Below are 10,636 nucleotides of genomic sequence, written 5' to 3'. Positions count from 1 at the left end.
TTAATTCCTTGGGGTAAGGGGACGAAAAGAGAACATTATTAGCTGAATTCGATTGGATGTTCGGACAGTCGGGTCCCCCCTCTGCCTGAAACAGGAGCTACTTTCACAACTGCTCCCGCAGCACAGGTGTCTGCACCGGGTCAGCCACCCGGACGTCGGCTCGCAGGGCACACGGGGATGTTGGCCCACGCTTCGAAATGCGACCGCACACCGCGACACTCCGGCTGAAACTCCGCCTGTTAATAGATCCCGGACGCGTAACAGGATTCGGGAGAGAAGCGCCATGAGACGGAAGCCACGCGTGCTCTAAAGCAAAATATCTTTGTACCATTGAAAAATGAAATTAATAAAATATTTTGTAAAAAATAATGTTCGTGTCACCTTTATCTCACACTTTTTTATTTTTCATGTATGCTTTATCATGTGCTTAATATATTAGTACAGTCATATGTTTCTGTAATTTACAATTAAGTAAATATACAGATATTGAGGGTGCACGACCGCAGGTTACTGATGGGATGTGTGATCGGAAGCATTTGGGGAGCACGGTGCAGGGCCCGGCAGAACCGGCCCGAGGGAGCAGAGCGGCTGGCGGGCGCCGTGCAGCCAGCGCCCAGCGCCGGGACAACGCGCACATACGTCTGAACGCGGCGCAGAACCGACAGCCGACACAATGGCAAAATCCGAATGCCCCTTGGAGGCACGTGCTGCAAACAACGGGTGAGTCAGAGCCCTCGCGAAGCCGCGGGGAAACTGTGCCTGGATTTCTCAGCGACTGGAAGAGCCTCTCAGAAGAGCGAGACACGCCAGCAAGTGCCATTAACAACCCTAACAACCCGGCGTGAAGGGCTGCATTGCCAGTGACAGGCCACTCTGAGTCCTGCCTGCTGGGGGCCCAATTTTGAGGAACCTTAATGGTACTTCAAAGGCAGAATTGCTTGAGACTACTTGGCGTGTGGTCTGACGGAGGCAGCTGAAATTACTTCAGAAATAACTTTTAAGAGCGAAGGTGTGCAGCTGGGGTCATATCGACAGCACCGTGCTTCACATAGGACAAACAACCCGCAGCACCTCAGTGGGTACCGTGAAACGTGGAAATGACTGAGGGTGGTGAGGTGCACGTAACCCACACAAAACGGGGACGCGGCCGCGGGCCTCGCTGCAGCACGGCCGTGGTGCTCTTGTCAGACACAGCCCGGCGCGTGAGGAGCCTCCCGAGACGGGTTTGCATCGCGGCCGGCCCGGCCCGTGCGGCAGCACAGCTCCGCGCCCCAGGGGACAGGACAGGGACAGGACAGGACTCAGCTCCGCGCCCCAGGGGACAGGACAGGGACAGGACAGGGCTCAGCTCCGTGCCCCAGAGGACAGGACAGGGACAGGACAGGACTCAGCTCCGCACCCCAGAGGACAGGACAGGACTCAGCTCCATGCCCCAGGGGACAGGACAGGGACAGGACAGGGCTCAGCTCCGCACCCCAGAGGACAGGACAGGACTCAGCTCCGTGCCCCAGAGGACAGGACAGGGACAGGACAGGACTCAGCTCCATGCCCCAGAGGACAGGACAGGGACAGGACAGGACTCAGCTCTGCGCCCCAGAGGACAGGACAGGGACAGGACAGGGCTCAGCTCTGCGCCCCAGAGGACAGGACAGGACTCAGCTCCATGCCCCAGGGGACAGGACAGGGACAGGACAGGGCTCAGCTCCGCGCCCCAGAGGACAGGACAGGGACAGGACAGGACTCAGCTCCATGCCCCAGGGGACAGGACAGGGCTCAGCTCCGCGCCCCAGAGGACAGGACAGGGACAGGACAGGACTCAGCTCCATGCCCCAGAGGACAGGACAGGGACAGGACAGGACTCAGCTCTGCGCCCCAGAGGACAGGACAGGGACAGGACAGGGCTCAGCTCCGTGCCCCAGAGGACAGGACAGGGACAGGACAGGACTCAGCTCCGCACCCCAGGGGACAGGACAGGGACAGGACAGGGCTCAGCTCCGTGCCCCAGGGGACTGGACAGGGACAGGACAGGACTCAGCTCCGCACCCCAGGGGACAGGACAGGCACAGGACAGGACTCAGCTCCGCACCCCAGAGGACAGGACAGGACTCAGCTCCGTGCCCCAGGGGACAGGACAGGGACAGGACAGGACTCAGCTCCGCACCCCAGAGGACAGGACAGGACTCAGCTCCATGCCCCAGAGGACAGGACAGGCACAGGACAGGACTCAGCTCCGTGCCCCAGGGGACAGGACAGGGACAGGACAGGACTCAGCTCCATGCCCCAGAGGACAGGATGATGCCCAGAGACTGATTTTTCTGAGGACTGAACAAAAGTAGACAGGGTCCCGTATGGAGTCCGATGCAGCTTTGCTCAGGTGTATAAAGTTGGGTGAAAATGAGGAGTCATGAGACCTGAAGTCAGAGACACCTGGTCCTGCACAGCTCCTCTGACAACAACCTGAAGGTACCAGCGACGGTATCAGGACCACGATCCTGCTTATGGACATGGCAGAGGACAATCCAGCCGCAGCTGGCCCGGAGGACGAGGAACACTTGTGTACAGCGAGCCCGGGGGCCAGCGCTGCTTCCCGAGCACGGGCCCAGCGGTGTGTCCCCCGGACCCCCGGCACGCGCCCCTTCTCTGACGCGCCCCGTCGCTCTGACGCTCGGCAGATGGAGCAGAAGCTTCCTGCAGAGCGTCGCGCTCGCCGCAGCTGGTCCTGTGGGCAGCTCAGCGCCGCGGTGTCACGGGAACACCGGGAGCGATCGGTGCGAGCGGCACCCCGGTGCTTTTGGTGGGCCCTGTGCACAGCACGGCTGCTCCAGCCGCCCGCTGAGCAGCGCCGGCGGGGAGCTCGGCAGTTCCAGCGTATCCGGAACAAAGAGCGCTCGCCGGGGAAGTCAGGCATTGCGATTCTTCCGAGCTTTACTGCGAGCGGCTGCAGGCGAACTCCTATGGCTTCGCCTATTAACCTACATTTTTCAGCTCAGGTGCAAGGTGCTGGTTATTTGCCCATGGCCAATCTCTTTGAAAACAAAGAGCTGTAATTCAAATATTATATATGCAGGTAGCTCTAACGCCTGGATGTTCGCAAAGGTCTGGCAAACCAGCCAGAATGTCAAGAGCTACATTATTCTGCGTTCTAAAAACGTGCATAATTTTGCAGCCGCGGTGCTCCGAAAGATCCACTGTACAAATATTGAAGTCAAACACCCAGAGAGCGGGGGGATTTCAAAACACAGGTGACCTTTAGCAACCTAAACCATCCAGATGATAAAACAGCAGAACCGGCAGCAGAAGCGTGGGTGGGTGTTTCGTGGCGTCTGTGGAAACGGAAGGAAAGCCCACTGCTGATGTTTCCCTTTCCCCACCACGTACAACGGGTGGCTAAGAGTGTTTTCCGAGTTTTGGAACTCTGATCGGTAGCAAAGTGACAGGCCAAGATGCAATGGTCTCAGAATTAGGTGTGGGTCTGTGCCTTGCACAAAACCGTCTGGCATCTCTGTGAAGAAAGAACAAGCGCCTTCAACGGCTTTTTCCCTCCACTTGTTACAAAATTAGGTTTTATAATCTGAGCTTCCACTTTTAATTGTCTCCACAACGACTGCACGAGTCGCAATCCGGGTGCGGTACACGCTGTTTTGGAACAAAAGCTGGTCTGCTGTGGTTTCTTTATATTAAGGCAAATATTATATTCTGCATTAATGTAATTCATTATTTGGCTAGCTAAAGATAAATGTACATCTACAACCACAAGAAATAACATAAAGATTTCATTCCAATGGCAAAGTAAATTTGACAAAGATTTATCAGTCAGATTGTCTACAATTGCCTGGTCTGAACCCGGTTCGGCTGCCCTGCTGTGAACTGGTGGTATATTCAACGAGGTTTTTAGACTGATTCCAGGTAGAATGATTTCTGGTGTAAATGAGAATTTGGCCCTCTTTTGCTGGGAGCGAAATGTAATTAGACAATGGTTCGCTTATGTGTGACGTATGTTAATTAGTAGTTCCCAGTCGCACACGTGCCAGACGTGTTGCGAGCGCGGTGGAGGGCGCGGGCGGGGCTGCGCAGGCACCGCAGGGTCTGCGGGCTCGGACACCGCCCCCGCAGCACGGCGGGCACCGGGAACGGGCGCGCCCGGCCCCGCCCCGCCCGCCCGGCCCCGCCCGCCCGGCCCCGCCCACCCTCCAATGAGCGGCGCACACGCAGCGGCGGCCCCAGCGAGGGCTGGCCGGCAGCCGCCTGACCCGCAGGCCGCAGCTCAGGAGGCCGGCGCCGCCGTCCTGTTGCTTCCCAGACGACTCTGGCTCGTTCCGCCGTATCGCGGGCTCTCAGCGTCCACCGAGAGCCCCCTCGGACCGCAAATGGGTTGGGCACCTGCAGCGACGGGAGGCGAGGGGCTTCGCGTCCAGGCCCCTCGGCGCGGTGCATGCTGGGAGTTGTAGTCCGGGTGGCGGCGGAGGCCGCGGCGGGTGGGCGGGGCGGGGGCGCACGGACACTACAAGTCCCGGGGAGCAGCGCGGGGCTCGCGCCGCAGTTCCGCGGTTGGTGCGGTGAGCGCGAGGCTTCGGGCTGCGAGCGGCTCCCGCGCCCGCCGAGGAGCCGCCGGAGCTGCCCCGGCCGGTGCGGCCCTGCCCGGCCGCCATGGATCTGTTCGGGGACCTGCGGCGCATGAACAAGCGGCAGGTAGCGGAGGGGCTGCCGGTGCCGCCAGGCGGGGCCCGGGGCTGGGCTGGGCCGGGGCGCGGAGCCCGCGGGAGGCTCTGGGGCTGGGGCGGGTCGTGTACCTGAGAGCCCCAGCGAACGTGTCGTCACACTGGGGGGGTGAGTGGAGTCGGGCGGGGTCGTTCCTCGGCAGCGTCTTCGTGTGCCGCCGAGCAGAACGGCGGGGGAGGCGGCGTCGGGAGGTGTATCCGCGCGGCGGGGCAGCGCGGCCGCGGACTCGCTCGAGTTACAAGAGATTTTCCACATAAGATGTTTCTGCCAGACCATGAAGGAGGTGGCCCCGTGTGTCTCTTCTGCACTCACAGCTCCTCTGTCCAGTAAAGATAACTGTCCAAAGTGCAGCGTCTGCCGCTGCTGCCCTTGCTGTGTTTCTCATGCCTGTTTGGAGCGCCTGTGAGCCCAGAAGTCAGCGGCCTGTGGTCAAACCCCGTTAGCCTCTGGTATTGTAGAAGTCCCCGCAGCGGGCCCGGCGGCTCCTGGCGCTCGCAGCGCGGCGTGGCGCGGGCCGAGGTCGGGCGCACGCTGGACCAGCGCGGCAGCCGGTTCCACGGGGCCGCTCCTGGGAAGCGACTGTAGCGCAGGAGTCGGCGTGCCTGGGCTGTGACTCGGTGCACATGGGCTGAAATTCTGTGTCGTGCTTTGAGATACAACATGGTAACTCTAAACAACTCTTTGCTTATTTTATCTAGCTGTATTACCAAGTCCTGAATTTTGCTATGATCGTGTCTTCTGCCCTCATGATATGGAAAGGGCTGATCGTCGTTACTGGAAGTGAAAGCCCTATTGTTGTGGTGCTCAGGTAAGTCAGTGTAAAGGCGTTTCTGTTAAAGCCCAGATATTGCTTTGTCCTTCATCTCCTTTCTTTCCCCCTTGGATAGATTTTGAGTTTGAAATCTCACCTCCTTAAAGAAATATTCAAACGCTTTTTTCTTTTAACTCTGTTTTTGGACGCTTGGGCTGTTTTCGTAACTGCAGTCTGGTTTCCATTGAAGTTCGTAGATATGTGGTGTACAGAGTCAGTCTTGCAGACCCTGAATGCTGATCAGATGTGTGAAGTTAAACACGTGTTCATGGAACAGAAATGGAGTGTCTGTCAGCAAGGAACGTATGCAGCAAACACCGGTATTCTCATGAGAATCATCTGTTCATGTTGTTAGTTACGGAATCTGGAATCCTGCCTTAGAGGTTGTTACCAAACAGTGCGGGGGCTGGCTTTGAAAAAGGGGTGGGAGTTGTCGTGGTTGAGACGGACAAACCGCACAGACCGCGTTCTTCCAGGGTGGAACTAGTGGAGGCGGCTTACTGCCACAAGTGCGTTTGATGCAGCTTTACCAATTCATGTGTCTCTTCACTGTTGGTTACAAGTTGCAGCAGTAACATCTCATTGGCTGTTTTTGCTGTCATCAACGTTACTGTTTTACTCCCTTCTTTCTCACGGGCACATCCTTAACGTCTCCGGGTGCTCCGTTGCTCCCATCGTCCTCACGGGTGGGCCTTCGTATCCTCAAGGCTAATTTCCGTTCCCGTGCCCTCCGTCAGGGAATCCACGGGTGCACCGTAGTCCCCCACAGGGTGTTCTGATCATTAATAACAATCGCTGATGTAAGCATAACTCCTGCTGGTGTTAATTGAGCCCTTTCTGTGTTGAGAAGTGCTACTTGTTGTACTGGGAGACGTTTTTTGTCTTTTCGCTGACGGATTGGGTTTTGTAACCAGAATGGCTCGTTTTGTTCCTCCATCATAGCCACAATGCTGTTTCCTCTGCAGCTTGTTTCCTTTCATTGGGGCAGTAAGCCAGGCTTCTGTAGGCTGGCTCAGAGACTTACTGAGGTCTGGTTGTGTTGAGTGTTGGCGTGCTGTTGCTGAACGGGTGAAGCTACAGACTTCCATTGAAATTGTGACTATCTGTAAGAATTAAATGTTCTGTGTTTTCCTAGCTCTGCTTTCATTCACCACAATGCTAATAAACCCTCTCTCTTTGTTTGTAGTGGCAGCATGGAACCAGCTTTTCACAGGGGAGACCTGTTGTTCTTAACGAATTTCCATGATGACCCAATCCGAGCTGGGGAAATAGTTGTTTTTAAAGTTGAAGGCAGAGACATTCCAATAGTTCACAGAGTAATCAAAATACATGAAAGGTAATGCAACTTGGCATTTTCCTTGTTTCTAAATGTAGTTGCCTTCACTGTGACTTCCACTGACATTTTAATTTGGTAGTATTTTATGGAGAAGACAGGTGAGGATACGCTGTAAGATCAGCCCCAGCTCTGGGGTGTGATCTGCGCTTCCCGCGGTGCTGCGGCACGTTTGGCTCCTGTCCCTCAGCAGGGCTGCTCGGCTGGGTGTAGGTGAGCCGGTCCCAAAGAGGAGTCTGGTGGCGCGAGCCGTGCACGCTGCTCTCGCCGGCGGGAGCGGTCCGCTGCTGTGCCGACTGTCGCGGAACTGGGGTTTTGGTGTGATAAATAGCTACTTCTAAACACAAATCTCTGAAAGAAAGTGAAGGTTCAGAACCAGAGCTGTGTATGAGGTCTGACAAGTATGTGATCTTTGTTATGTGAAGCTTTCCAAGAAAGAGGTTTGACTAAGAATGAAAGAGAGATTGTTGTTCTCTTGGTGTGTATTAGTCTCAATGCCAACAGCAATTTGTGCTGAGAGGCAGCGGGTAGATGACTTGGTTTTACCTTTATTCATGTGCCTGCTATGATGATCAGTCCTGTCTGCAGACAGCGGCAGTTCTGTTTCTGGTTCTGCACAGCAAGAAGCCAGCCTGGAGGCGGCAGGCTCTGGCGCGTTTGCTGCTCGGGAGATCCTGGCTGTGAACTGGAGGTGATTACCTTTTGAGTAATATCTGTTCTTCAACACTTCTTTGAAACAAATGCGTATATCCAAGAATTACCTTTTTTTCTTAAATACCTAATTTGTCATCATAAAAATTCCTTGTCTCTTGATATTAATTACTTGCAGTTGGCAATTCTTAATCAAAATCGGTTTGAAGACTGTAAACTCAATGACTTTTTGAAGTGGGAGTGTTGAACTGAAGTCTTGCAAGGGCACAAGACGTGGCAGGTTTTCTGACCTCAGTGATTAAATCATGTCACGTTCAAAACCCGGTGTAAGAGACTTGGTTCATTTGAAAGAGCAGGGAGAGGGTCGGGGTTTAAAGCGCTGTTGGTACAGAAAGGCGGGGGAGGCGCGGTGACGGGTTCGGGAGCAGCCGGCTGCCCAGGCTCCGTCACCTGCCGCCGCCTTTTGGTGGCTTGGGCTTCTCCGTACGGTCCCCAAAGCCCAGCGGAGCGTCTTGTGTGTGTTATGTTACGTGAAGGCTGGTTACACGTCTTGTTTGCCACGTTTGCAAATATCAAACATAAGTGGGGCTTTGCCTGGAACGCACTGGATCGTTTAGCAGTTAACAAGTGACCTAAAACCGTGTTGTGGTGTTAGTGACAAAATACTAAACTTGATGCAGGTTTGCAGGTACTTTAGAGACTCTTCAATAGCTGTTTTCATCAAAAGGACAAAGCTTTTTGTCATAAACATGATTTCTAAGAGGTAAACAAGTCCTACAGCACTGTATTGTAGCCCCGGCTCTCCCAAGGGAAGACCTTCAGGGTCTGCCTCACCTGGGGTTTGTGATTCGTATGCAGTTCCATTTATTCTGTAATGCGTGATGGCTTCACAGGATCTTATTCCACAATTTGTTAAAAGCAGAACAAACTTAGTGGGGCGTTGTTCAGCATTTCAGAGTCAGATGCTTTTGCTGTTGGGGGTTCATTCGGTTGGGTTTGTCTCTGGTTTGGCGTGTTTGGCTTTTCCCAGGCAGGCACACAGTGCTCTTGTTGAAGCTCAGAGCCTGCTCGGGGGGACAGTGTCCCTTTGGTGTTCGCTGTGTAGTTGCTTATATAAACCATGATCTAGGGGTGGTTTTTAAAAACGTTTCTGGTTAAAATCTATTGACTCCGTCAGTAACAACCGCAGTGTTAATGATTTAATGGTGTTTGTCAAATACGCAGGACTGGAAGTAAACATGGTTATCTAATCTCGTAGCACTTTTCATCTTCATTGTGCTTTGTAGATGTTAATTAAGTGGTGTTTGGTTTGTCACCTCGTTGCCTTCTAGAGAAAATGGGAACATCAAATTTCTGACTAAAGGTGATAATAATGAAGTCGATGATAGAGGTTTGTACAAAGAAGGTCAGAACTGGTTAGAGAAGAAAGACGTCGTTGGAAGAGCGAGAGGGTAAGTAATGTGAAACGTCTGTGTTTGTAGCTAAAATAGAACATTTAGGGTTAGGATGTAATTCAGTTCCGCTGTCGGTACAAACGAGATCTGGTGTAGTATTCTAAAACTTTATTACATGAAATGGTAATGTAAAGAATCACTTCCTGGGAAAGTTCCTGTAGTGCTGTCACTGATGGCAACAGTGGAAGTCTTTAATTGCTTTTCAGGTAATGGCACATCTAACAGACCTGTCCTTTCTGTGCTGGCTCGCGGGCTGTTGTAGCTGCAGAACAGGAGCAAACGCTGAGAGGCGGTTCCCTGTGCTGCGGGGCGTGCTTCTGGGGCGCCCTCCTTACCGTGACGTGTATTGCCATTTCTGGGATCCGTGTGGATGGCTTACTTAATAATTAGTGAACTAATAATAATAAATAATGCTATCAGTATGCAGCAAGAAGAAACATGAGACAGAAATCTGAGGTCTTGCTCCCAAATTTTCATGAAGTACATATTGTCTCTAAAGCTCTGCTTCGGGTTTTGTTCAGTTTTGGTGCTTCTTGTTGTGGTTTTTTAATCTGAAATAGATCATCTAAAATATTCAATACATCTCCATGTAATAATTGAAGGTTAATTTTACATTTGTCTGCTTTTGTCCATTGTAGGTTTTTGCCTTACGTTGGTATGGTGACTATAATAATGAACGACTATCCAAAATTTAAGGTATGTACACAGACATTGAGTACTTGAGTTTAAAACTATAAGATAGCGAGGTAGTAAGAATCTTGCATGCAAGAGTACACGTTAGTAAATCTGTGTGGTTTAGTACCTAAGGTAAGATGAGCTGTGGTGGGGTTTTTGCTTGTTTTAGCTCGTCTGTTATCCAGTAGAACTCTGCATTTGTAGTCATTTGAAAACCTTTTTTATAGGGCTGTCATAAACTAAGCGTACGCAGTCGTGATGCCTGTTTACAGTTAGTAGGGTCGTGTTAAAATAGTGTGCACCCGCCCGGAGGGTGTGATGTTGGAGAGCGCTTTGAGCCACTTCAGAGCCTGTGTGAAGTGATACGGTGCTTGTTCCCTGTTCTCTTCCAGTACGCTCTGCTGGCGGTGATGGGGGCGTACGTGCTGCTGAAACGGGAATCCTGAGGAACCGCTTCTCAAGAACAAAGGGAAAAGCTAAATATGCCGGGGAAAAACTAATATATTTCAGATGTTTTCATTTCTGTATACAGTTACAAAACTGTACCAGCTTTTGTCTTGTCTAAATAAACCGGACAAGTAATGACTAAGGCTTTCGGCTGTAGGTTGGTTTTGTAACGGCATACGTGCCGCGCTCCGTAGCTGCCGCTTTGCCTTCGGCGGCGCTGGAAGCTGCTGGCCGTCGGTGCTGCCGCAGCTCGGGCCTCGCTCCTCCCTGCGCCGTCGCTTCTAAGTGGTGCTGCATCCGAACCCACTTTCTGCCTCCTCGCTGCTTTTGTGGGTTTGCCCTTGGTTACTTGTAGTCTGGGTCGGTTCCCTCTCTTTCCCAACCATACGAACTGTTCTGTCGGTGTTTGTCAGGACGCGCGGGTGGGTTGGAACAGGTACTGAGCTGTAAGTTTAATCAGACTTAAGCCTACAGAAAGTTGTCTAGAAGTGGCCTGACAGAATGGACCAGAAAGGCTCTTCCATTCTGATGGGAACCGAGAAATGG

At 53.0% G+C, this 10,636-nt stretch overlaps 1 protein-coding gene across 3 annotated transcripts; it reads left to right on the top strand.

Moving 5' to 3' along the window:
* Positions 1 to 4,237: 4,237 nt before the first annotated feature.
* LOC135577371 (signal peptidase complex catalytic subunit SEC11C) lies at positions 4,238 to 10,233 on the top strand. 3 transcript variants are annotated; one of them, XM_065046681.1, is made up of 6 exons: positions 4,238 to 4,371; positions 5,418 to 5,527; positions 6,717 to 6,866; positions 8,846 to 8,965; positions 9,607 to 9,664; positions 10,036 to 10,233. In XM_065046681.1, exons 2-6 carry the CDS (start codon positions 5,445 to 5,447, stop codon positions 10,087 to 10,089), a joined length of 465 nt encoding a protein of 154 aa, XP_064902753.1. In that variant the 5' UTR covers positions 4,238 to 4,371; positions 5,418 to 5,444; the 3' UTR covers positions 10,090 to 10,233. The 3 variants fall into 3 exon arrangements, with proteins under 3 accessions (XP_064902753.1, XP_064902752.1, XP_064902751.1); XM_065046679.1 differs by lacking the exon at positions 4,238 to 4,371 and adding an exon at positions 4,506 to 4,689; XM_065046680.1 differs by lacking the exons at positions 4,238 to 4,371; positions 6,717 to 6,866 and adding an exon at positions 4,505 to 4,689.
* Positions 10,234 to 10,636: the final 403 nt, after the last annotated feature.

Source organism: Columba livia, chromosome Z, assembly GCF_036013475.1.
Source record: "Columba livia isolate bColLiv1 breed racing homer chromosome Z, bColLiv1.pat.W.v2, whole genome shotgun sequence".
Classification (NCBI taxonomy): domain Eukaryota; kingdom Metazoa; phylum Chordata; class Aves; order Columbiformes; family Columbidae; genus Columba; species Columba livia.
The sequence above is the reverse complement of the archived record's forward strand: the minus strand, read 5'-3'. Positions and strand labels throughout refer to the sequence as shown.

What these genes read in the sequence shown, in the direction of transcription:
- LOC135577371 (XM_065046679.1), top strand. Translation starts at nt 4,648, where the DNA reads ATGGATCTGTTCGGGGACCTGCGGCGCATGAACAAGCGGCAG. An exon ending in GTAATCAAAATACATGAAAG is followed by an intron (nt 6,867 to 8,845) that starts GTAATGCAACTT and finishes GTTGCCTTCTAG; the next exon opens with AGAAAATGGGAACATCAAAT. An exon ending in GTCGTTGGAAGAGCGAGAGG is followed by an intron (nt 8,966 to 9,606) that starts GTAAGTAATGTG and finishes TGTCCATTGTAG; the next exon opens with GTTTTTGCCTTACGTTGGTA.